We start from the raw sequence: 27,512 nt of genomic DNA, 5'->3' as shown, positions 1-27,512 counted from the left end.
TTGTACCATCAGCCGCCCATGACGGGGGGGGAGCAAGGATGTTGGTGTTGAGTGCTGCACTATCGCGTCTATCTGCAGCATTCAGTAAAGATAGGGTGACATGTAAAAGAGTCAGAGGATTGTTTTACCTTTCGCTTCTGGGGGTGGGTGGGGGGTGGGTGAGTAGATTGCCAAGCTATGCCCTGACCCGCGGGCACTGTGTTTGACCCTAGAAGCATTTGGAGCTCAGCCAAGAATGCAAATAATTTTAGGAGGCTGCAGGAACTGTGGGATAGCTTCAGTCCTCCAGTCCATGCGCATCCATTTGATTCTTTGGCTTTCCGTTACGCTTGTCACGCTGCAGTGCGCTGAGTCCCTGCTATGGCGTCTGTCTGGAGATTTTTAAAAAAGGATTCTGAATTTCATCTTCTGTAACGGAGCGCTGATAGAACGGATAGAACGGATTTGCCTGCCCTTACAGCGATCACATCCGCATGGTCCATGCGGGAGCTCTTTTTTTTATTTTGATTTCGGACTGCATCGCCACCCGTGCTGATCGGAGCTCCACGCTGGGCAAACAGGAAATATTCAAAAGTTCGCGGGGCTTTTCCTGTTTACCTGGCCAGTGCATCCGAGTTGAGAATGCTGTCCAGAGCGGTCAGTGGTGCACTGTGGGATAGCTCCCGGAGGCCAATACCGTCGATTGCGGCCACACTAACCCTATTCCGATATGTTAATACCGATATTAGCGGTACTCCTCTCGTTGGGCAGGAGTACAGAAACCGATTTAAAGAGCCATTAAAATCGATATAAGGTGCCTCCTAGTGTGGACGGTTGTGGCGTTAAATCGGTTTTAGGCTCCTAAAACCGATTTAAACGCCTAGTGTAGACCAGGCCAGAGACACATCTTGTGATAACAAGCAACATCCAACTGCCAGTTCTCAGTTATACAGGCACCATGAACAACATGATGAAATACAAAACTCTTAAATACACACTACTGATCATTCACTTTAATATGAGCCAGTGTCTGCTCTCAGTTATGTAAGTGTCTGCTCTCAGTTATATAAGGATGATAGATTCAGGCTCTAAATTTGCAAACTTCTGTTTTATGTGAAATTAAAAAATGCAGAGGAACAAGTCATTGACACAAACATATGGTATAATTCTGGATATTGCTTTTAATCTTTTGGTTACCCAGACATACCATGTGGATAAATATAGCACAAATTAATACTGGTAGGCCTCACTGGATAACCTAATATCCACAGTTCATTTTCTAAACTTTGATCTTAGTCCAGCAGGAAAAAAATGCTTCACAGCACACAGTTTATTTGCAATGACATATAAAATGAGACTGACAACAACCAACACAGGTTTAAGGCATCTTGTTTGACAAGCAGCTCATGACAGATTGAAAGAGAAACTCAACAGTTATCCACATGACTTTCTTTCAGTATTTCATTGCTTTTAGACCAGGCAGAGCCTTTCCAATGTGGAACCACTTTTAATTAAAGTTAGCGTACGTACATGGTTTCCTCTGCTAGTTTTGCTTTCAGTTATGTGTCTGCATTAATTTAGCTTAAAGCCATACTGTGTTACTTAGTTTTGTTATCAACCTCTGCTTTCTCAATCTTCTGTCCTGTGAGGAACTGCCATATTCCTCCTCTGTAGTTCTCATTTCCCAGGGCATAGACAAAGGCATCCACTGTTGGCACTGTCTTGGCAATAATTGCAGGTATCTGTTATAAGATATATACACACAGAGAACAATTTTAATTTCATGTAAAAAATATAAGTTTCAGCAGAAATTGAAGTGATGCTACACAAGCCCATTAGATCCTCACTGCAGTCTAGCCCTGAGAAATGCTTGGTTTGCCCCTTACCAAACAAGTTCCTGCTGGATTATTGTTTAAAAATGAATTTGCTGCTTGTGATGAGTTTTGAGTCAACTGAAGTTAAGTCCTTTACCCACATGACAGGTACAAGACAGACTATGAAACTTCTTCAAATTGCCCAGCCACTGTTCCCTGACTAGGAGGGGACCACCTCCAAAGTGAGAAATCAGTTCAGTGTCTGTACTCTTGGGATTTTTCAGTTCAGACTGAAAACAAATGCACAATTTGTGGTAGTGAATTTTGTGATGTAGGCACCTATCCAATGTGAAGTCAGCTGAGATCACAAACTCATTTTAGATGGGATACTGAACGATATATGGGATACTGAACTAATATATGGGAGTAACTTTTAGCTACCTGCAACTCTGGATGGATTTTAACCAGTGAGCTACAGATGAAAGGCTTCATATGTTATTGCTGAACCCCTGAGCCAGTCAGTTCCCCAAGATAAATTATTTTGATTTTGAAATAGAATGGTAAAATACTTCATGCACATATACTAAACTCCCATCCTTTTTATATGCCCTTCTCGTTTCCTACAAATGTAGAACAGAGAGAATCTAGAGAAAATGTTCATTTCCTCCAATTCCAGAACAACTTTTATTCAGAGAAGAGTCCTCTGGGAAAAATAAGCATTTTAAAAGTGGTTTTACTAACTAATGATTCACTTAAGAAATGAATGCCCCACACTGGAAAACAATGGGGCCCAAACCAGCTCTTTTGAGTAATACCACTTGAACTTAGATGAAAAACTGACCAACCAAATAATACTCAGGCTACAGATCCAGATCCAAAATCAACTACTGAAGTAACAAGTGAAGCTTATTAATTTTTTTCAGTATCTTGTGGCAATCTCACTAATATAATTTTTAATTATTGTCATTACTATACTTAGCTGATTTTCTTTAAAGATAGTAGATGAATAATAAACTATGTAGAAACCATGTACTTATTTATATATCCTGTGTCAAGCTATTGATTAGTGAAATGATATGCTGTAGGAGTAAGTCAGAAAAAAGCAAGGACAGTGTGAAGGCTTTTTCAACATACCATTCGGAGTTTTGGGGAGATGAAAGTCACATTTTCAACTGCAGCATAGAAGCATAAAAGGGAGTAGGGGCCCCAGCAAATGATTAGTGTCTTCACTGGTAAACTTGTATTAAACTGAAAAAACAAAACCACACACTCATCTATTACATAGTAATATGCGGCATTAAACAGACAGGACAGATGCAGTAACCTAATAATCAGTGAAGGATTTTTAAATAGAAGGCACACATGTTAGAGACTGTCCTCCTGCTCTCAGCTCTTCCATTGATGTTATTTGGATGAAATTGTGTGGAATTAGCTCCCAATGTTTTGGGCTCCCCATGCTGGGACAGCAGTAGCTATTTGCCTGTGAATGCCTAGAGAGCTGACGTAGATCATGGGGGTGACATAACAAGGTGAAATGTGAAGTGTCCCTTGAAAGAAGCAGGGATGCTAAATAAGCAGCTATGTTAATTTCATTTCTACAGAAAACAACAGGGTTTAGGGCGCAACAGAAAGCTTTCAAAATGGACAAATCAGTGATAGGGTGAGATTTTGTAAGCATCCAAGAGGGTATTACAAATGGAATGAAGCAAATATAACAAATAATACAAAAAATTAAATGAGATAATTGATATCAAGCCAAAACATATAGTGTTGCCATTGTGTCTATATTCTGTAGGCTTTTCTATAGTTCTCATACCCTTAGTATTTGAGTACCTCACTATTACAAATTGAACTGTAGTTTTAATGCCTATACATTTCCTGCATCATAACTAGGATTACATAATACGATACAATATTGTACGCCATCCTATATTAGGCAAAGACATAAGTTGTCAGACTCTTCCATAAACTCACTGGAAAAAAAAATGTTGATCTTTGTTAAAGTAATATATTGCTTGTGTACATACCCTCTATCCTACACACTAGTCTGCTAGGGCGAATCTTTGCCTCAAATTTTACCTCTGTTTCTTTTTTTTAAGGAGGCCATGAGAATGAATTTAATAACTGAGGGAGCTCTGTGTGTGAATTAGCCAGTCAAGTGTAAAGCTCACTGACTGTACAGTATGTGCCCAAAAAAAACAAGTTACATAATCACCACATTACATCATCATAAACCTAGTACTCCAGAACATTTCTGAAGAAACAATTCCTTTGTTTCCACCTCATAAAGATTTCTGATTTACCCTAGCCAAGTGTAAGCAAGTCACATTTATAAAACCAGCCTCCCCTCCTGCCCCCACTGAGAAACTGAGTCCTCCTCATAACCTTTCCTTTGCAGTGTTGTTGGTCTCAGAGAGCTTTGATGTGCTAAGACTTAGTTAAGTAAGTAAGAATGAATTTTCATGAGCAAAGCTACTCTGGATGATTATCTATATAAAATCAACAAAAACTCCCTCTATTCTATTTTAGCATGGACTTGTTTTAGTGTATAATCTGGGAAGGATTCTGTAGGGAGGGGAGGTGAGGGGTTGTTTCAAAATCTTGGGCACTGATTCTAAGGCCAGGAGGGAGAGTGTGTTTTCAGGACTTTATACCTCACATAGGTGATCTTGTTTTGGGGGGAACTTGGGGAAGCTTTCTTACCTTGAACTGTCCACTTTTCTTGAATTTCTGCTCTATAGATTGGTAAGCTGTCAGCATGATGAAAATAGGGATCACAAAATTGAAAATGGCCATAGCAAAAAGGAATGTGACGAAATTTCTGGCGGGTAGAGGAAAAAGCCCCCATTAATCCTTTTCTGATGTGTTGTTTGTTGTTTATAAAATGCATTTATCAGAGTGTGCTCCAGCACACATGCAATATTTGAAATACTAATTAACAACCATTCTATATATTACCTTGCTATCAATAAAAGACTGCATAGAAAAGGAAATTTAGACCTCTTGTAATCTTTTCTCAGGCAAAAGCTTCTAAGTATTTATATATTTATATTTGTAAAAATGCAAAGAAAGGACAGATGCTTTAGGTGCAGCAGACAGGCTTTGGGGCATGTGCTGAAGCTCAATACAATTGCACTCTGATAGACCAGGAGTGGAAGTGGATTCTGGTAAGAAGAGCTACTCAGGGAAAACACCTCACCACCTATTTCCAGCTGTTGGCTCAAGAGTTTTAGCTGATGTCAGCAAACAGATGGTATTACATAAAGATAATGATAAGAATGATAATGTAATAAATTAATTAATATTGTGATAGTGCCTAGAGTCCCCAGTCAAAGATCAGGACTTGTGCTAGGTACTACATGTGAGTAAAACAAAAAAGTCCCAGTCAGAGTGTTCAGAATCAAAGATCATGACACAATGTATTAGGTGGATAAACAGGAGAGCATGAGGGATTTTGTAACACTAGTGGTAGCACAGTCAGTATTTGGCATAGATCACATAGCAGCTGCCTAGGGTGTTGATTTTTGAGGGTGGCCTCTGACCCAGCTGCCCTCACACCTGTGAGCTGTACCAATGTAGCTTTGGATCCAGATCTTTTAAAGGTGCCAGAGCCTTTGTGACAGCAGCAGTGAGTGGGATTTGCCATACTAGTGGGTCTCTGGCCCAACTGCTTCCAGCAGAGGTTTGCTGAGATACTTCACATGGCTGGGGGTTGAGAGCAACCACACCAGCACATCTCCACCCAATTGCTCTGTCCCAGAAAGATGGCGCATCTAGGGCAGCCAGATGTCTAGTGTTGGCTCTGAAAGATAAGTGTTTGCTATAAAATTCACCTACGCTGGTCTTGTCACCCATTTCACAGAAAGTTGAGGGAATAATCTAATGGGCCTCCTCACCTGTCTCCTTTGGTGTAGTCCAATGTGCAGCAAGTTCTTAGTGGCTCATAGTCATATTCACCCCACCCCAACAGTGGCATTGCAGACCAAAATGCAGAGAACACCCACACAAATATCACCATTGAGATAGTTGTGCTCCATTGTAGCTTACTTCCTGCAAAGTATAGAAAAACAGAATCTTAAAGCATGAAAAAGGACTTTTAATTTTCCCTTTTCAGGACTGACTTGGCAGAAATAAGAAATGTTTTTTCCCATTGAATGCAATTATTCCACCTTTGCTCTGATTTCTATGAAATTACTGCACCTCCAGTGGTTGAAGCCCCTCAACCTTTGGCCTCTTGCCTAAGGGCTAAATCCAGTCCCTATGCCAAGCTTAAGTAGCCAGGCTTGGCAAAAGGCAGATGCCAGTGGTGTTGCTGTAAGGAATCCCTCCAGGGCATAGAGTGACATTGGAACTACTCTGGCTATTACAGTAGCCCTTCAGTAGCTTATTTCACTCCTCCCCCTTCACTTGGCCCACACCTCCAGGACTTGCTGTGCAATGACACACAAATGGGGTGCAACACCCCCATAAAGGATGCTCAAGTTCTATCCCTTTGCTGTGGAGCGATGAGATTTTACCCTCAGAACAGCACTTGATGGGTCAGGTACTGTCTTCAAGCTATGGATACATGAATGTCCCAAAAGCTGTGGCCAGAAGGAAAATTGCAAGGTGCAATTTGTTGTGCCTCTGTCTTGGCTCTTGCAAAAAATGTAGATCTTACAATCTCTACTTAGCCCCTTCATGGGTCATTTGCACATTGAGACATGAACAGTCATAGTGGGTCAAGGACATGGTCTGCTCCAGATGATCTATTCTTGCTTGCCATCAACCTGTCTTTGCCAAGATTACTTTTGTTCCTGGTGTCTGTGTGGGGTTGTGTAGAGCCAATGTTGTCTAGAATCTGGGTGCAAAATCAAAGAAACTCAGGATATGACCCAAGGTGAGTAGTAATTGCTTTCTGCCATATTTTATTGCCTGAAGCATAGGTGTAGGGACATCAGGCTGATTTCAGTGGAATTACACTGTCATAAAACTGGAATATCACAGTGATGCATCAGTTCAGGACTTCAGGAACCAGGAAACTACTCTCCTTTTTGGCATGGTCTTATCAGATATCTAGTATATCACTGCGTAACTTTATACAAAACAGGAGGTACATGTGGTGCTGTAGTTGAAATGTTCTTTTTTTTTTAAAAAAAAATGTTTCTCCACTAAAGAGCTTTTCATGTTTTTTGAAAACAAGTTTTAAGAATTTGGTCAGGCTTAGATAACTGAAGGAAATAAAGAAGATCCCATACAAATAGAGGGGTCAGATGAAATGGGATTCCAAAAATGAGTGTTCACCACAAAGTGTAGTTCTGTTAAGAAATGTGACTCAATAAACAAGTAGCCCAAAAAGTTATTTATAGTGGGTCAAAGATTCTAGAGCAAATTTGCTCACTTTACAAATTATATTGTTTTCTAATTGCAGACATAACCTGAAGTCATCGGGTTTTTTTTTTTGGTTTGTGCATCATTGCCTATAATAAAGGTTTCACCAGATAAATTATTCTGCCCTCAGAAAGTATAATTGTTCAGCCTGGACTAGAGATGAGTCATGGGAAAATTGATAGAGGTACTTGCCCTTCATAATTTTATAGTAAAAACTGATTAGTCATGCCTTTATACCCAGTCCCATTAAAAATAAGAGGAATGGGTTAATAAATTAAATTAATGGTTGGTAAATTTAGACGACTATATAGGAAATATTTCTTCAGAGAAGGCAGGCAGTCTATGGAATTTGCTGCAGTGCAGGTCACTGAGTCAAATACTGTGGCTGCATTTAAAAAAGGCTGGATAATTTTCTTACCAAGATTACCATTTATAGTTATACTCATGCTGAGATAAGGATAATCAAATCTCATGCTACAGGGCCTAAACTAATCTTCCCTGAGACTGGGAAGCAATCTTCTTCTCCCCCTTGAATGAGTAATGTACAGTTGGCCAGGAACATTATGGGATATTTGCCCCTTTGTTTGAAGAATCAGGAATTGGACACTGCCAGAGGCCTGTTTTTGGACCTAGTATTTCATTTGGTATGGTTAATCTTGAGTTCCTATGTTTTTGTGACACATAGCATTCTGGGAGTGTAAACTGGAGATTGGGGACATTATTAAGAAAAAAATATCACAGTAACCTCCAGCAATGCCCCCCAAGCCCAACCGTTAGTGCTCTGAACCATTTCTGTAGCATACTGTAGTACTTTATTTCTATCCCTTCTTTTTTTTTTTTTTAAAGACATGTATTGGGCAGGAAGCATTAAAACAGAGGTGGGCAAACTATGTCCCGCAGGCCCGCAAGCCGGCCTGTGAGCTCCTGCTGGGGAGCAGGGTCTGGGACTTGCCCCGCTCTGGCGCTCCTGGAGGATACTGCTGAAAACTTTGGCTCTGAAGTCTTTTTGCCTCAATTTCCTCATTTGCAAGACAGAATAACCATATTACCGTATGTTACAACAGTATGTTTAATGTTTGTAAAGCACTTAGAGATACTTGGCACTTAATTGGAGCCAAGTGTGGTTCTGTTTTATTATTAAAATAAACTGCACCAGTGAAGTCTCAGCAGACAGGTTAACAACTGAATTGACATAGAGCTACCTTCTTTTTGGAGGTGATCACTTCAGAACAGAGATGCCACAATGGCAGGGCAATGTAAATAAAGCTTTCACAGCCACTGCTTGTGCTGTACCTGTTCAGGACTTAGAGAATTTGGATAGACCTGAAGAATATGATTGGCATCTTACCAGAGCATTAAATTCACTTCAGTGATGGTGTTAATTAAAGAAAACAAATTCAATATCAGTCAGGTATCAGAGGGTAGCTGTGTTAGTCTGGATCTGTAAAAGCAGCAAAGAGTCCTGTGGCACCTTATAGACTAAGAGACGTATTGGAGCATGAGCTTTCGTGGGTGAATGCATGCATCCGACGAAGTGGGTATTCACTCACAGAAGCTCATGCTCCAATACGTCTGTTAGTCTATAAGGTGCCACAGGACTCTTTGCTGCATTATCAGTCAAGTTCCCTGGATCTGGTAATGCATTGAGAAAATGAATAAAACTAATTTCAGTGAAAGAATAGACAAAACCACACTCTCATATCACACTGAAACAATATTATTTCAAGTTTTGGAGATCATATGACCGCGTTGGTACAAAACAATAACTATTCAATACCGTGTAGATCAGATTATGGCTTTATGCAAAACTTCTTATCTAGTCTCTTACAATTGCCCAAAGTAGGAATAAAGGCCCTGATTGTGGAAAACAATCACCTACCTAAAGGTCATGATGTGCTCAAGTGTTGTGTGAATAGAGATGCTTTCCTGAATCAGGGCCAAAATGCTACCACATCAAAAGGGTAAGTGGTAGTGCTTGCACAAAGTGCAAGACAGTAGAGATTCAGACCTACTAAAAGTAATCAAATCTTGTGCTCTGTCCTTAACTCCTTTGAGGGTCAGAAAGCATATTCTCCCTCTGATGCACAGTAGGACATTGGTATGGGCAGTATGGGGAATTTTTACCATTTGTTTTAGGAATGCTCTATAAAAGAGGGTTGTCTATATATGTTACACAGAAAACTGTGTTAACAGGACATTAAAGTTGAAAAGTGAAGCACTGAAAAGTTAGGAATGCCAGTGTAGCAGGGTGACCCCCTGCTTTGGCCCAGAGGGATTTAAAAGTGGCCTGGCAGGGCTTGAGAGCGGCGGTTCTCAAGACTGGGCTAATTGAGGAAGTGGCTGTAGGTGAGGCCACGCCCCAAACTGAACCACAGCTGGCCCCTATAAAAGGCCAGGGAAGCCAAAGGCAGTCAGTCTCTCTCTGCCTTCAGAGGGAGATGGGCCTGGCTGCTTAGGAGCTGAGATAAGTACCTAGGGTGAAGCAGGGCTGGGAAAAGGCTGAGGAGCTGAGGAGCTCTAGCCAGGAAAGCCCCAGGCTGCAGCCTAGTACAAGGCCAACGGGTACTGGGGGTTGCAGAGGGCAGCCCAGGGGTAGGCCAAAGCAGCAGGTCCAAACCCAACCCTGCCAATGATGAATAGGCTGATACTGCAGTCTGCCCCAGGGTGTGGGGCTAGACAATGGCTGACAGCAGCCACATACTGAGGCAAGGTAGGGATAGAGAGTGGGGGTTCCCTGAGACAAAAGGGGAAGCCCAGAGCGAAAAGGGGTTACTGCCAGGGGGCAGCACCCCGGAGAAAAGGGGCACCGGGTCCAGGGAGGGACACGGGGGCCTGAGACAGGTGGATCACCGGCCTGCAGAGGGCGCTCCAGCGCTGGAATAGAGCTAATTCCCGGAGTCACCAGCAGGAGGCGCCGCGGTGGTGAGTCTGACCCGTTTACACGTGGTGGAGAATGCGGGCAGGAGCGGTCCGCCCCTGATACAAGGGGCCAGGGCAAGGACAGAGGACTATTGCCTGAACTGGAGTAACCCAGGGGATGATGGATCCTGGGTACACGGGGGTCTTTTATGCGGAGGCCCCAGATGCAGTCCCTGGTTGGGCCCCGGTGTCAGTGCCCCAGAGAAAGGGGGCTGACCACCTGCAGGGGATCCGGGAGACCCAACAGGACATATGGGAGGTGCAGGAGGCCCTCCAGGAACAGGTGGGCCAGCTGATACAGGAACAGCGGGCCCTGGTAAACATCCTCCGGACAGAGTTCCGGAGGCGTGGTGGAAACGGAAGGGAGAGGTGGAGAGCCGGGACCAGGAGGCCCGCGGCTGAGCGCCGGATATGTTATGCCTGTCTAAGGCGAGGACATCTAAAGAGGGACTGTCCCTACTGGGTTGGGAGCAGGGTGCCTCACCCAGAGAAGGGGCAGCGGCAGGTCTCTCGGGCAGCCTGCCGGGTGAGGGAACCCAGGCAGCTGCCAGTGTGCTGGACTTGTGGGCAGACGGGCCACTTCGGGAGGGACTGCCCAGACCCAGAGAACACGGCGCAGGGCAGCCTAAGAAAGGCTAGGTCCCTGAAGGGACAGAGAAAGCCCAAGGCAGTGAGGAGGCAAAGAGCCTGCTGGGGCTGCCAGAAACCGGGCCATATTAGGAGGCACTGCCCCCTCAAGAAAGCTGAGGGTCGGCCAAGGGAGGAGCTGGGAGGTCCAGAAGGGGCCACGTTGGATCCCAGCGAGGTGACACCAGTGGAGATGGCAATTGTGGGGACCCCGCAGGAGGCTGGGACCCAGACCATCACCCCGCCCGTCACCGAGAGAGGGACCCAGACGGAGTGGGCCCCGCAGGAGGCGGGATCCCAGAAGAAACAGGTCCTAGAAACAAAATGGACCCAGGTGGTTATGGGACAGGCCACCAAGGGAACCCAGACCCTGAGGGAAGAGGGCCTGGGGGACGCAAACCTGCGTGCACAGCTGGAAGCTGCGGAGCGGGCCCTCCGTGAGTCCGAAGCGAGTGGGGTGGCCTTCGCTAAGGACTATGAGGCCGTCGTGGAGGAGGAGGTCCGCTTGAGAAAACGGTTGGAGGAATCCGAAAAGAGACGAGTGGCACTGGAGGCACATGGGCGGCTGAGCCAGGCCAAGAAACCTCCCTATCCCCAGGGGTGAGGGTTTTAAGGGGGGGTGTGTGTAGCAGGGTGACCCCCTGCTTCGGCCCAGAGGGATTTAAAAGTGGCCTGGCAGGGCTTGAGAGCGGCGGTTCTCAAGACTGGGCTAATTGAGGAAGTGGCTGTAGGTGAGGCCACGCCCCAAACTGAACCACAGCTGGCCCCTATAAAAGGCCAGGGAAGCCAAAGGCAGTCAGTCTCTCTCTGCCTTCAGAGGGAGATGGGCCTGGCTGCTTAGGAGCTGAGATAAGTACCTAGGGTGAAGCAGGGCTGGGAAAAGGCTGAGGAGCTGAGGAGCTGTAGCCAGGAAAGCCCCAGGCTGCGGCCTAGTACAAGGCCAATGGGTACTGGGGGTTGCAGAGGGCAGCCCAGGGGTAGGCCAAAGCAGCAGGTCCAAACCCAACCCTGCCAATGATGAACAGGCTGATACTGCAGTCTGCCCCAGGGTGTGGGGCTAGACAATGACTGACAGTAGCCACATACTGAGGCAAGGTAGGGATAGAGGGTGGGGGTTCCCTGAGACAAAAGGGGAAGCCCAGAGCGAAAAGGGGTTACTGCCAGGGGGCAGCACCCCGGAGAAAAGGGGCACTGGGTCCAGGGAGGGACACGGGGGCCTGAGACAGGTGGATCACCGGCCTGCAGAGGGCGCTCCAGCGCTGGAATAGAGCTAATTCCCGGAGTCACCAGCAGGAGGCGCCACGGGGGTGAGTCTGACCCGTTACAGCCAGATTTAAGGTGCAATCTTAATTCACACCCTTGTGCATTAGGATAGTCTTTAATTACATAATCACGTGTGACTTTTTTTTCACTGGACTATGGAATTCTTGGAAATTTTAATAACTAAATTATAAGGAATACCTACTGAGCATCTGGGAACCGAAATGTTTTCAAACTATTGTAACTTGCTCAAATTTGGGTGGATTCTAACAGAAACCACAAAAGGTACATCCCTGGCTCAAAGACCACCCACCTGCCAAATTTTGAGTCCCTGCTCCAAAGTATGAAAGAGCTACAGCTTCTCAAAGAAAAGGTCACCAGAATATTTTAACAAAAGAACTGTTGGAATGGCTGAACTGTTGTGACTGGTATTTTCCAAAACAATTCAGCTTGAGGCAGATACTGCACATGAAAAATTTCAACCAAAATGATCAAAGATTGCCAAAGTTATAAGCAACTGAAAATGGGGTCTTTATAATGGGAAATATCAGGCAACCTAAATAATATGTGGTGCCTATAGTTAGGGTGCCAGTAGATGATGCTCAAAAATATGAAGTAATGTTACTGGGTTTTGTAGGAACAATAAGACTTCTTGTTGTGCACTGCAAAATGGCTTCTTTACACATAGCTGTTAACAAGGTATCCTAGGTAAAAGGTTTTTAATCCTTTGATTCTTGTTATGACTATTGATGGGCCCAAGTCACTTTGGCAAATGATTGTGAGTAACCTTTCACTGCCTGTTGCAATGCAAATGCATGGGGATTTATGTGGAAACTTTTTCAGGGCCTCATAGAAAAACAATGAAAGAGCTGCAAGTCTAGACAAAAGGAGAATGACAGAGCAGCTGCACTGAATACAATAAGTCGGTAAGGACTGCTTTGGAATTGTTCAGCACTTGCAGCTAGCAGATGAAGACACAATAACTATCTAATCACTGAATATTGATGTAAAAATCTCATATATGCCTCTTTTTCCTCTGATTGTTGAAGAGCATTGTAAAATTTCCTCAAATTTTATCCTTTTTTCAAAATCCCTTCTGATTTTGTCCCTTTTTCCTCTCTAACAAATATTGATAGAAAATCTTTGCAGATTTTGCCTTTTTGCTCTCTAATTCTCAATTCCTGATATAAAATTCTCTCAGGGTTTGTTTTCCCTCTTCCCTTTTTAAACTGCAATCACATATGGTTTTGAAGAGGAAAACAGTTGGCCTCAATCACTGATTTGGTGTGCTCCTCCCCACAACACTGATCAACTTTCCTATAATATCTGAGAATTAAAGTGTTTTTTTTCCTTTTCAGTCGTTTGACATATTTGATAATTAGAGTAACTCGTCTCATATTTAATATTCATCAGTGATTCAAGCTCCAGATGGAGCTATCCATTCAGATGTCCACCTGAACTCCATTTCTCACTTGCCAACTTTTTCTTCATCCCCAGGCAATACCCATTCCCACCGGCAACAGAATCTTCTGGAACCTCCTCATTCCATCCTTCCCTCTCATCTCATGCTACAACTCCATCACACAGGGCTTCCTTTTTGAATGGCAAGAGAGTGGGAAATAACTTTCTCCATCACTGCTGAATTTTGATATAGAAATCTCATATTTTGCCCCATTTCTTTCTAATTATTGAATATTGATGGGATGTCCCCTCAGAATTTGCCCCTTTTTTCTTTAGTTTTCAAATATACAGATAAAATTTCCTCAGGTTTTATCCTTCTTTTGCTAATTTTCAAATATCTATATAAATCCCCTTTGTTTCTCTTTGTGCCTAATTTAAAAAAGTGATATCAAGTCCCCTCATATTTTGCCCCTGTTTTCTCTAATTATTGGATACTGATATACAACCGCACTCAGATTTTGCATTCCCCTCATTCTCCCCTTTTCTTAAACAGCAGCCACTTCTGGTTTTGGAAGGAAAACAGTTGGCCTGAGTCAATACCCTAGAATGGGTTTGAAGTTATTAAACATTCCAGACCCTCCCCAGTGGTCAGCTTTCTCCTCATGAATGAGAATTACGTTTTTCCTCTTTCAGTCAATAAAAACTGACATGTTTGCAGAGTTTCACCATAGTTAAATTAATCAAGGATAGAATCTTTCACTCCTCCCTGAGCTGGTAATGTACCCAAATGAAACTGCCCATGTCTAGATGCCTAGTTGAACCCCCGTTCCTCCCACTGCTGCCCGCTCCCAACTGCCACAGAATCTTCTTGAACTTACTGGTTCCAATCTCTCTTCCCTTTTCCTATTAAAGGCATCATCATCAAGCAGGGGCATCTGCTGCCTGTTTGAAAGGCATGCAAATAGGAAATAACTTTCTCTGTAATCAAAATCAAATTATTTGAAATCCCTTCCAGTTTTACCCATTTTCTCCCTAACTACCAGGTTAAAATTCCCTTAGGTTTGCTTTTTTTTTTTTTTTTTTAAATTCCTTCTTAAACTGCAGTAATTTCTCTTGGGGTTTGAGAGAAAACAGTTGCTCTGAGTTGTTACTTTTCGGGGATAGAGGAAGGTGTTAAATCCTTAAATTTCAACATTCCCCTTACATATGACAATCAAACTGTTTCCTCATTAAGTCATTAAAAATCAACATTTGCTAATTAAAGTTCCTTGATTTATACATAAAAGCTTAGAGCCTTCCTCACATATTGGGGATAATGGTGATTCTACACTTCCAGTGTGACAGTTGCCTGGATCCTAATTGATCATTTTGCTCCAGAGGAGGCAGGATGAAGGAGAGTTCGGGGTTCAACTCCAAGGGTAACCCTATTACTCCTACATCAGTTGAAAAGCCCAACTGCATATAACAATCAGATTAATTCAGTTCTATTGCCCTTTTCACTCTAAACTTTAGCGTCCCAAAAGCAGATGATAAATGGTGTAGAATGAAACCCAGTCCCTTAATATCAAGTTTAGCGTTTCCATGACAATGACTATGACAAAGCTTGCTGAGAGATGTGATTGAATCTGGACAGCCTGTAGCTCAGGCCATGTACTTTCTGGTGAGCCAAAGATGAAACTGACCACTAACTAGCCTCTAATATACCTTTGTTTATGGGCTAAAAGTAACTTTGCACCCAGGGCCGGCTCCAGAGTTTTTGCTGCCCCAAGCAGCGAAAAAAAAAAAAGGTGCTATCGGTACTTCATTCTTCGGCAGCAATTCGGCGGCAGGTCCTTCCCTCCAAGAGGGACCGAGGGACCCGCTGCTGAATTGCCGTCGAAGACCCGGATGCGCTGCCCTTTCTGTTGGCTGCCCCAAGCACCTGCTTGCTGCGCTGGTGCCTGTAGCCGACCCTGTTTGCACCCTTAGTACAGGCATGCAATGCACATGGATATCAATGGGAGTTGAAAGAACAGGAGTACTTGTGACACCTTAGAGACTAATAAATTTATTTGATGCATCCGATGAAGTGGGCTGTAGCCCATGAAAGCTTATGCTTATGCTCAAATAAATTTGTTAGTCTCTAAGGTGCCACAAGTACTCCTGTTCTTTTTGTGGATACAGACTAACACGGCTGCTACTCTGAAACCTGTCATTATGAATGGGAGTTGAGTGTATGGATTGATGGCAGGATGTGATCTGGAGTTTTGCTGTATCAGATTTATAGAGATCAGGAACTGTGAACTACTTTTCCTCACAATCAGCGTGTGAAATAGACTTAGAACACTGGCTTTTAAAACTACTCTGTTCTTCTTTTCCTTTTAATTTGAAATCTTCAGTAAGAGCATTGCTGTTTGGTTATCAGTAAGTAACAATTCAAGCAAAATAAAGGAATTTATTTGTGCCCTAAGGGTCCATCTGCCTTAGCTTTTAAGATAATACTGCACTGAATGAGTGGGGGAAAAAAGCTTGTGCAACACACTCCACAAAAGAATTAGCCAATACTGCAGAGTGTAAAATGTCTTTCCAAAGCTATACTTATCAGGCAGGGATGCTGCTGTTCTGCTTCCAAACATATTTCAGTGTCCAAAGGATATTAGGATGCATGCTGCTTATGGCCTGCGCTATCCCAGGGCCTTTGTTTAGGTCTGAAAGGAAAACTTTTCATAGCCTGAGCTGAATTCTTGACAAAAGCTTCAGAACAAAATGATAGCAAACCCTTTTGCAGCTAATGTAGTGGAGTTGTCATAACAAATAGCTCATTGCAAGCTCCACATTTAGTTTAAATATTTGCTGTTTCAATCACAGAAATGCTGGATCTCAAAGACTTTGTGAATACTAAGATAGCATCTGGCATTGGGAGTGGGGAGTAGAGAGTTAGTGATTTCCCAGTTAACTAGCAGTTCACTTTTTGAAGACATTTCTTTACTAAAGGATCTCTGAAAATAGACGTGCTCAGATAATACTGTGCTATGCTTTAGCACAACAAATAAAGGGCTTGATTCACCCACCATCATAACTAGGGATGCAAGGACCCTGATCACAAAGTATCTTTGCGAGGGGTGTTGTGGCAGCAGAAGGTGCCAGTCATCTCCAGTCTATGGGGGGACTCATAGCAAGTTTTTGCAATCCCAAAATGAAAAGTGCTGACTGAGTACTGTATGTGGTGTTGCAAGGTAATACGGGAGAAGCATTGATTCAGCATACCCCATGGGCAGGTTTGACTTCCCCAGCTGTGGACATTCTACAGAGCAACCTCCTGCATGCTTAAGGGGTACAGGTCAGTGTTAGGGTTAGGTGGCTAGCCAAATAGTTCAGATTATGGAATTTCCACAGGAATTTCCATTTGCAATTTCTTGCTAGCCAAAAGAACTTTGAAGTCTGGGAAATGAAGATTCATATTTTCATGGTTTTTCCCCTAGCTTTTTTATTTTTAAAAGAAAACAGGGCTTCACCTCCTCTTGAGCGCCACTCAGTGCAGAATATGAAGGTGGCTTTATCTTTGCACCCCTCTCCATTCAATAAAGGGGCTGTCTGGAGGGCAGTTTGGCTCCCAACACAAATTACATCAACCTCTGGGTAGCTTTGTCTCCTCTGAGACCATATTGTACAAGTCTGTACACATTAAAACTGAAATCTTATGCATGCATGCACAAATTTAATGGCATCCTGGGAGATGGTCTAATTCAATGGAAATTTCCACTCACTTTACATATGCACATGAGCACAGTGCCCATAGAACATTGGTAGATAGTTTTATAATTAAAGCTAGGTCACATCCCGTTATCTTAGCCAATTCAGAACCAGTTTTTATAAGACCACAAAAAGATATTTCTATGCGCAGGAGTATTTAGATCCCTAATGTTCATTGATATCTCTGCCAAATATTAAGTTTCTGTCATTTCCAACTAAGGTGCTAGAACTAGTATAAAAAAAGTTGCAACATTTTTAGCAGGAAAACAGCATTTTCTCCACTCTGTCAATTCTTAAAAATGATACAACAATTTTTGTTGACGCTCTTGAAAAAACTTTGCTCCCTGACTGAGAGCAAACGTATTACATGTCAGTAAAAAAGGGGAAACACGAGAAAGCTGCAAGAAAATAACTCTTTAGAACATAAACGCTTGGGCCATCTTAATATAGGTGTCATATTCTGCATATAATACATTCTACCTATTTTTGATATGGGCCCTGATCCTGCAATTGTATGTGTGCAGAGCCTAATTGCAATCAATGGGGCATCACCCAGACATGAAGGGTTGCTTGTGCAGATCAGATTAATATTTTATTTATGCCACATCTTAGACACATTTTAAAATAATTTTTAAATAGTTTAAAACATTTATTGGTGTATATTTATATTTTTGTAATGTTTTCATACTATTGCAGTTAGAGACTTTTGCATCTAAACTAGTCCTATTTTAAAATGAAAAATCAAAACAATGGCACTATGTAAACTGTAAAACTTACTGGTACAGTAATGGTGATATCGGTCCCAGGCAACTGCAGCAGAGGAGCTAATGCTTGCCAGTGCTGTCACAAAGCCCTGAAATCCATGAATCTGACAACCATCAGAGCCATAGGGCCAGTACCTGCAAACAAATAAGGAAACTATTCAAAATGTAATAGAAATAGGTGAAGACGTCTTTGGTGATTGAAATAATTCAGAAAAAAAATACAATATATAATTGTTTTCCTGTTTTGAAATGTGTGAATACTATTACAGTGTGGTCATCATTAAACAGTCTATATTTGCCAGTAGTTACCACACAGTTGTGTCTGATATAATACATTTTGTCTCTGTATTGAAAATGGAAACCACCTGTTGTTGGTGTATTTGGTGAATGCTGACTTCGTAAGCAAACAATCTACATACCATTCAATTATACAACTTTAAAATATATATATGCACTGAGTGTGGCTAACTTGTCAATATATTAATTTCAGCCCATTTAGTAAAGTTCATACAAAAAGAAATGGAAACCAGTTACAAAAGCTTTGTCATGAAGTGAAAGGAAATGCAGTAGAACCTCATTAAATGGTAATTTGCTAATTTGTACACAAAGCATAATGGTCCACCTCACAAAGATTTTTTAGGGCTACATTTTAATCTCAGTGTTCACCAATCCTGTGTTTTTGTGGGTGTAAAACTGTAGGCAGAGTTGAAGTTACCTGGTGATGTCCCTTTCTATGTACTTCTATGACCCCTAACACCATAGTATGAGACTGTGGTACTAAATATGTTTCTAAATCCATGTTTGAGTACTCAAATAGGAGTGGCCTGACTTTCAGAGATATTAAAGGACTCAGGTCCCATTTAAATTAATGGGAACTGTAAATGCTCAGCAGCTTTGCAAAGAGGCTCCTTCTATTTAGGTACATAAATATGGATTTAAGAGCCTGACTTTAGGTACCCCAGCTGGAAAATGTGGGCCTATGCCTGCAAATCAAGCACTCAATTGGCCATCCAAGTGACAGTAATTGAAGGCACAAAATTGTGTCTGCAATTATTTATGCTCACAATTTGTGGATGCAAAAAGGATTGTCGGCTTTTGCAACTATAGTTTTTAATATGGAGTTTTAATATTGGGGATGCAAACCTTGTACCAGTTAGGAAAGAGTTAAGCAGCTGTGCTGGGCCCAGGCAGCTTCATCCCACCACACTTGCAAAGCAGTTCTAAAGGGGAGCAGGCCAGCTCAGTAACGCAGCAGACTGTGGAGATGAACTGACCTACATTCTGAGCTCCTGGGAAGGAGCTCCACAGGAATTTCTGTGCCCTGAGGCCTGACTGTAGTGTGGCCAAATGCAAAGGGAAGAGGCTTGATATTTATAGAAGATCTGAAAATATCTTTGATTTCCACTTATTTGATGTCTTTACCCATTGGAAAAGAGGGAATGGGTAGGAAGTAATCCAGGGAGGCAGCAGTATGGCACTTTGGTAGTGCAGGACATAGCTGTCTACACTGGGCCCTGGATTGGAACCTGGTGGGGAGGGTGTGCCTGGGTTCTCCTACCAACCCCTAAGGGGTGTCAAAGGCAGAAGTGGACCTGCTACGGGGAGTCTTGGGTAGAGAAGGGCCTGAAGGACAAGACCCCAAGATCTCAACCCGGGGGAGGCCCAGAGACAATCACCTAACCCAGAAGGCTACCCTGTTGTTGGGGTCATTGTATACCCTGAAAGGGATGGATGTGAAACATGTGACCTGGCCAGAGGACATGAGTCACAGAAGGGCCAGATCACAGCAGGACCAGAGAGGCTGTCAACAGGGGTGCCAGGAGGGAGGAGGACCTGTCATACCCTGCCTGACCACTGGTGAGTGGACCCCTTCAGAGTCTTATTTATATAACAATAGTGCCTGGGAGCTCCAGTAATGGACCAGGACCCCACTGTGCTAGATGCTATAGAATCACAGAACAAAAAGATGGTCCCAAAGAGCTTACAATCTAACCATCGGTTCCATTACTTTTATAAGTATTATATTACTGTATTGTGAAGTAAAATTAAAATGAAACGGAAGTTTTTTAAAGAAATGAACCATGTACATTTTTTGATACTGTCTTTTATTTTTAGGCTCCAATTCCAATTCTATTGATTTCAATGGGATTCAAGTACATGTTTAAAATTAAATATGTGCTTAAGTACTGCTTGCAATAGGAATGGACTTAAAAACATATTTAAGTGCTTTCCTGAACTGTGGACCTTATTGTGCCTGTCCATTTACTTGGTTAGTTTGCAAAATTCAGTTACTCACATTAATAGAGAGGGATAAATTATAACTAGGGATCCTGTTTTCTGTGATTAAACCCCCAAATTCTCAGATTAAAAAAACCCCATAAAAATCTACATTTTTCTGTGATTAAAATGAAATGCTGAACTTCAGTTTCCTTAGCCACAATATATGTAGGTATCAGTTGCACACAATGTTTTACTGATATATGGTAGAACCCCATTTATCTGAGCTGACATTATCCAGCTCTCCATATTAACTGAACCTGGGGCTGGGGCTGACAGAGGCCGGGGCTCTGGCTGTCAGCCCTGGGTGGCCAGGGCTGTCAGTCCCATGTAGCTGGTGGTTTGGATAATACAGAGAGCTGGATAATGGAAGCTCGGATAAACAGGGTTCTACTGTATATATTTTTATTTTTTTACAAAATGTATAAACTAACAATTCTCTGTAAAAACTCAAATTCTGTGTTTTTCCATGGCAAACAGATTTCTAGGATCCCTTATTATAACATATTTATTTGAAGAATTTAGCTCTTTTCTATTTGAGTTGTTTATTGTTCATGCTTTTAAAATATGCTCATGAAATTATTTAATAGATGTTTTATGTGAACATATTTGAGAATCTGGATTGCCTGTGAGTTAGTTGCTGTGACTATTCATTTGCTGTGTAATTGATCATCTATAGTTGCATGGTATTCTGTTCCCTGATTGAATTACTGACACTTATGTAAAAGAGAAAGGCTTAACAGGTCATAACTGGTTTGAACCTCCATGAAAACAGATTTTTTTTTTACCAACTTTTTTGGAACAAAAATGCCCTCGTGCAAGTGTTTAGGGAACCCTCATAGACAGGGTCACAAATAACTTTGGAGCAAATTCGGTTATCAGTGATCTGATTGGCAGTGCTAAGAGCTACTGTTTAATTTGCACAGTGAAAACACTAAGGCCCAGATCCGCAAAGATACTTAGCCTCCTAACTTCAGTGAGTGTTAGGATCCTAAATAACTTTGTGAATCTTGGCCTAAGTACTGAATCTAATTTCATAGTTTTTAAGATAGACAAAGATGGTTAGATGGTGCAGTAGAAATGGGTTCATTAAATTAAGCTATTTAGAATTATTTGGTTTTGATGTAGTCCTCTTGAGTTAAAAAAAAGAAAAGAAAATAGCATGAGAAGAAAGTGTAAGATGTAGATACCTCAGGAAGCTGGAAAAAGCAGCAATGAATGCATTGATGCATATCCCACAATCAGCCAACGCAAGATTGAGAACCAGGAAGTTACTGGGAGTTCGGAGTTCTTTGATTTTGCGAAAAGAAATGATTGTCAAGCCATTCAGACAGAACCCAAGCAGAGCTGAAAAACATCATCATTTTGGCTAGAATCAACTGAAATGGGAAACACATTGAACACCACTGTTTTCTGTAATGAGACAGAAATAATTGCTATGAAAACATATACACAATAAACAACCGGTGACTCATAAATATCGTATTGGTCAACGCAAATAAGCAACAAAAGGATTTTCAAGGGGAGAAGACACGGATGACAGCTGAAGCCATGTCTCCAGCTGCACAATGGTGTCATGGGTGTGATTGCTCATATGAATCACAAACTATTTTCATACATATTTCTGTATTTCACTCTTCCCTCTCTAGGCAGAACTTTTTTACCAGGTTCCATATAGCGATCCATGAGCCAGAACAACGGAGGTCAAAGGGACAGTTTTAGGTGGACCAGCCCTTGACATACATCTTTGGGCTTATCTACAGTGATTGCCATACTTCTCTGGGCTTGTCTTTACTAAAAAATAGGTCATGTTTAACATCAGTTTTTCTCCCATAACAACTATAACATGCCTTGTATCTAAACACAAAAGTTCCTCAATTGCGTCTGTCAGCCTGACTATATTGGACTTCTCCCAGAGATTAACCTTGACAGAGCCTGAATTGTCAACTCAATCTTATTGTTGCCCATCCTCAATGGATTATATATGCCAAGTAATAATCTAATTATAAAAAAAATTACTGGTGGATGTCAAAACCAAGTTATTCTGTTTCCTAAGAGAGTGGCTTCTGGACAAACAAGACAGAGCACTTAATCAGGTTATCTTTGAAATCAATTCCCCACAAAGTTTAAAATCAGACACTGTCTGCAGTTTACTGCCCTCTCCAATTAGCCTGAATTTTTTCAACAATGATATGATTGTTTCCTCACTTGGCACCACTCGTATTAAAATTTCAAATGCCTGATGCCACCAAATCTAACTCATATAATACATAGCACATCTTTATTTTTTTCTAAAGAGAAATGGAACAACACTTAAAAAAATCTGTATAGAATAACACTTTAAAATCCTTATCACCTGATTCCTTAAAATAGTAAACTTACTTGCACCAACTGTCTCGATAGTGCCATTATACAGACTAGACAGTTCTGCATTGTAAGCAATCCATGTCCTAATTTAATTGTCCTAATCAATGGTGGCATAATCTTACTAACAGTAACCCTGAAATCTATATTCAATTGCAAAAATAGATAACAGAACTATTTCAAAAAAGAAATATACCCAATGCTCTTTTTTTGCTTGATCTGTAGCAATAGCCAGGGGGAGAGGATTTGATTTCTCCTGCATCCCTCAGTTTTCCCCTCAGCAGCTTACCTTCCACCAGTAGGGCAGTGCCAATTCCAACCATCTCTAATTCAGTGAAGCCTTCGGGGAAGGGGTTTGAAGTAACCATATTCGCAATAATAAAACTAATTAGCCCAAGCTTTATGTCTTGCTACCAAACACTCGTCAGCCTTTTTCATGGATTCCCTGTACCAGAAGCTCAAAGCAGCTTTCTTCTTAAAGGGCTAGTTCTTGTGCGCACTTACATTATGTTAAAAAAAAAAAAAGCTTTGCGTTTTCAGTTCAAACACTGCAATCCTGTCCAATTAGCGATGTGAATGAAAACAGACATGTTCTCCACCCTGTCTGCTAACTGAATTGGCAAACCACAGGGGGGAAAAAAAGTCTTTATAAAGATATTAACCCTTTCTTATTTAAAATTATTTAGTTTTATAATTGATTCTACACATCTAATTTTTGTCCAGGAAGACAATAACTATAAAGTAGTACTGAAATGTACTTTAGTGACCTGCAAAACAACCAAGAATGCTGTCTAAAACAGTGTATAAAAATACTGAGCTGTCACAACTTCATAGAATCATAGGACTGGAAGGGACCGCGAGAGATCATCTAGTTCAGTCTCCTGCACTCATGGCAGGACTAAGTATTATCTCGACCATCCCTGACAAGCGTTTGTCTAACCTGCTCTTAAAAATATCCAATGATGGAGATTCCATATCCTCCCTGGGTACAATACTCCAGTTGAGGCCTAATCAGTGCGGAGTAGAGTGGAAGAATTACTTCTCGTGTCTTGCTTACAATACTCCTGCTAATACATCCCAGAACAATGTTTGCTTTTTTTTTTTTTTTGCAAAAGTGTTACACTGTTGATTCGTATTTAGCATGTGATCCATTATAACCCCCAGACCCCTTTCTGCAGTCTCCCCTTTTCAGTTGTGTTTACTCAAATAAATTTAATCAAATTAGGTCATAATTTTTTAAAACCCTAGCATGTGTGGTCTGTTTTCCTGAAATTCATATTTTATTTGGGTTTCAGTCACCAAATGCTTGTCTCTGTGGATTGCATGGAGTAAACACATATACTCTCTTTAGGTATGTGTGTTTTATCACAGATATACGATAAGGATCGCTAAAATGAATTTGCATTGCAGTGGAGAGCTCTGACTCCTTTGCAGCATCTACCATGATAAAAGTGATTGTTATAACATTTTTTAATGGTAAATAGGCCAAAAGGGAAACCCTAGATCTGAACCCACAGAGTTCAGATCCAACTTTAGGTAATCTGTTAAATACATATGCTTCTGAAAACTCATTGAGATGTCAGTGGTTTAACAGTTAAAACTACTGACTGGTTAATTTAGCGACCACCATAAGAGAATTAAGGCATTAGACTAGAATTGAAGAAAAATACATATAATAAATAGGGACAAGCAGGCATAGATAAAAATAAGAGCCAACCCAAGTCTTTTCCCAGAACTTGAACCAAACATTTTTGAGGTCATAAAATATTTCTTATTTTTGTATATTACTTCACTTTTTGGTTCAAAGCAGACTTCAAGACCCAGGCTCTGGAGTGTAAGCCAAAAAGACAGAGAGTCTTGTCCTCTGGAGTGTGATCAGAAAGCAAAGGCTACTGTAGGCCAGAAGAAAAAGACCTGCACTCTATCTCCCATACCAGATTATAAGTAGCAGGAAGAAGCCAGTCACATGAAGCGACATGGTGCTTAGGCAAGTAACAGCCACAGACTGGAGCTAAGAGGGGTAAATCTGGGCTGCAGGCAGATGATTTAGAGGAAAAGAGAACAGAATGTCGAAGTGGAGGAGACGGGAAGGCCAGTCAGCAGGTAGTTGGGGAAAGGCGTTTCCAGCTTGAATAGAAGGTGTTGAACAGTCATCTCCTGTGACAAGTGATTCTATACTGTCCCACTCAGCTCCAAACCCTTTCTATACTCCCAGTTGCAAGTGTCCTTACCTTACACCTACTTCTTGGTTTTCCAGTTGTGAAGAATTCATTCATGCAGTGGCCCACAAAATCTAAGGTCAGCCTTAGCATGGGGCTCTGGCTAATGGTGGCCCTAAACCCTCTGTCTCTTCAGTCCATGTTGCAGAGATGGACTCTTAAACCCTCAGCCCTTTTTCTTCTAGCAGTGGAAGCTCTCTTTACTCCCTGTGCTCCGAGGATAGGCTCCTAAAGCATGAAACTCTTCTGGCCAGCTTGTGTGGGTGGATATATTTCGGATTCAAAGCCAGGGGGGCCTGGCAGGTGCGACTGTTCTCTCTTTGCCGGCACTGGGCCCTGTCAGTCCAGAGAATTGCATCTGGAATGTTGGGTTTTTTTTCCCCTTCCCATATTCCTGAGGATGAGCTATAGAAGAAAGGCTTTTTCCTTCTTGATGGCACTTATGGAGGGTCTCCTTGAATGCTGCCAGGACCTCAGATCCAGTGCATGGTTCTAGGAGGGAGATGAGAGTGGGACCCAAAAGTGAGAAGCCTGCACAGCTGCATACTTGGCACGGGTTCGAGCTGGCCCTGAACAAGGTCCAACAGTCAGCATTTGGGAATGGCTACATGAATAGACTTTGATAGATCCCAAAATAACAATTACATTATGGTCAGAAGAAGATGTGTATGTTCTCACAAGAGCAGCCTATGGACCAATAGACCATCTTAGCTAAGTTGAGTCTGTTCTACCTGGAGCCCAGTTCTTAATAGTGTTCAAGCTTTTGAGTCTCATGCAGCTATATTTCTGTTCCCTAGATTTACCAAAAAGCTATTAATTAAAACTACATCAAATTAGTCTGAATGTATTGAAAGTTATAAGACTAAATTTTGACTTCTCTGATTATAAAATGTCCAACACATCGAACAAAATATGAATGCTAAATATTAGCTTGGTATCCTGAATCAGTTCAGCATCCCTTCCCTAAGGAAAATATAACAACACTTAAAAAATCAATAACAAAAATTGCATCCCCTTTGCCCACAGTCAATTTCTTTCTATAAAAGGCAAAATACAAGCACTGACTCTCAATAATGTAGTTACATAAACAAAATAGTTCTACATTGCAAGCAATCTCTGCCCCACCCATCGTCTTATTTTAATTATCAAAACTACTGATAATGTAGCCATAGAAACAGCAGCAACCCTGAAGTCTATGTTGCTGTATTGCAAATGCTTCTCTTTGCTCAAATTTTGAATTGTATTTCGCAAATCCCATTTTTGCTAGATTTTCAAGAATAACAATGGAGAAAGGATCTGATTTCTTAACATTCCCCCCAGCTTACCTTCTACCAGCAGGGCAGTGCCAATGCCAAACACCTCTAATTCAGTGAAGCCTTCAGGCAAAGGATATGAAGTGACCATACTTTCAATAATAATGCCACCTAGTTTGGGCTCTGTACCCTACCACCTAACAGTTTATCAGCCTCTTCCCCGATTCCCCTTTTCCAGTAGCCCAAGGCAGCTTCCTTCTTAAAGAGCCAGTTCACGTGCAGACACATGCAAGTTATTATGTAAAAGCTTTGGGATTTTAGTTCAACACTGCAATCTCTACAAGAATGCCATTAATGATGTGCATAAAGCACCCCCGCTCCGCAAATCGTATTTGCAGACCATAGCAAAAGGAAAGCATTCATTGCATTTACAACAAGGTCTTTGTAGAGACAGGATTAAGTACACTGTCCAGTTAATTCTGCAACACTGAAAAAGAATTAAAGGGTCTGGAATGAAAAAAACCCCAACATGTAATATATAATTGGGAAGTGAATTGAAAAACAAAGGAACAGTTATTGAATTTCTAATTAGGGAAAAAAGAGCATACAGGGAATTTCTGGGATGTATAGTTTCCCCATAAAGTATTATTAAGAAATATGAAGTATGTATTTTTTTGACAGAAATGGCTCTGAATCTAATCCTCCCTCATCCTCTGCACCCTTGTAACATGTTTTTAAATTCTATAGGATTAAATTAAGATACTTTTTCCAGCATAGATGTGTATCTCATTGGCACAGTCCAACCTGAGGACAAGCACATGCTAAAAAGGCAATTAATCCTTATAAACTAGTGACCCAGTCTGGCAAACACTTACACATATAAGTGGTAATGGGTCTACTCACATGTTTAACTTTATGCATGTATGTAAGTGTTTACTAGAGTAGATGAACTGAGCTTTGTGGAATTTGTAAAGAGATTACCTTCCACCCAATCCTCCCCCATCCCCTGTAAAAATAAACTATCCCACAGAGCCATTCCAATAAATGCAATTGTAGGGACTGTGCTGGTGTCACAAGTTCTGTCCTTTTTATTTCCTACCTGGTACAGTTACTGATTAATATATTGCTTTGGAATGTTGTGACATATCAAATTGCAGTCAGCCACTTTGATTATTCAAGTGACACAAATAATAAGCATTTTGAGACACGTCTAACATGCCAATATTTGCCTTAAGTTCATGACATTTTTAATGCTTCACAAACACATATGGAGGTCACCATTAAAAAGTCAGTGATTTTACCATGTTATATGAGACATTGTAATTTCGCTTTATATTTAGGCTAAGAAATAACCGATACTTGTTGAGGAATGTTGATCTTTTAAAATAGTGATCACTTTAGATGTCTTTGCATTTCTCTGTTCCCCCTTTTCTTATGTCATTTCTCTCTTTCTCTTCTCCTTTTCTTTTCCTTTTCTTCTGCCCTGGGTAAACCCAGCTATTCTAGTGACCTTCTATCTGTCTTAGATATTTA

The 27,512-nt window shown here is 41.5% G+C and overlaps 1 protein-coding gene across 2 annotated transcripts; it reads right to left on the bottom strand.

The window, feature by feature from the left end:
• Positions 1 to 1,149: 1,149 nt before the first annotated feature.
• Positions 1,150 to 26,168, bottom strand: RGR (retinal G protein coupled receptor). 2 transcript variants are annotated; one of them, XM_045024854.1, is made up of 7 exons: positions 26,052 to 26,168; positions 21,334 to 21,490; positions 17,880 to 18,001; positions 5,690 to 5,843; positions 4,497 to 4,614; positions 2,928 to 3,041; positions 1,150 to 1,721 (listed from the first exon to the last, which is right to left on the bottom strand). In XM_045024854.1, the coding sequence occupies exons 1-7, from the start codon at positions 26,128 to 26,130 to the stop codon at positions 1,578 to 1,580; spliced, it is 888 nt and encodes a 295-aa protein (XP_044880789.1). In that variant the 5' UTR covers positions 26,131 to 26,168; the 3' UTR covers positions 1,150 to 1,577. The 2 variants fall into 2 exon arrangements, with proteins under 2 accessions (XP_044880789.1, XP_044880790.1); XM_045024855.1 differs by lacking the exon at positions 26,052 to 26,168 and adding an exon at positions 22,797 to 22,959.
• Between the last annotated feature and the right edge of the window lie 1,344 nt (positions 26,169 to 27,512).

This window comes from Mauremys mutica, chromosome 7, assembly GCF_020497125.1.
Source record: "Mauremys mutica isolate MM-2020 ecotype Southern chromosome 7, ASM2049712v1, whole genome shotgun sequence".
Classification (NCBI taxonomy): domain Eukaryota; kingdom Metazoa; phylum Chordata; order Testudines; family Geoemydidae; genus Mauremys; species Mauremys mutica.
This window is presented reverse-complemented; position numbering and strand designations above follow the sequence as displayed.

What these genes read in the sequence shown, in the direction of transcription:
- RGR (XM_045024854.1), bottom strand. Translation starts at nt 26,130, where the DNA reads ATGGTCACTTCATATCCTTTGCCTGAAGGCTTCACTGAATTAGAGGTG. An exon ending in CACTGCCCTGCTGGTAGAAG is followed by an intron (nt 21,491 to 26,051) that starts GTAAGCTGGGGG and finishes GATGTTTTTCAG; the next exon opens with CTCTGCTTGGGTTCTGTCTG. An exon ending in AGAAAAGTGGACAGTTCAAG is followed by an intron (nt 3,042 to 4,496) that starts GTAAGAAAGCTT and finishes TTGTTTTTTCAG; the next exon opens with TTTAATACAAGTTTACCAGT.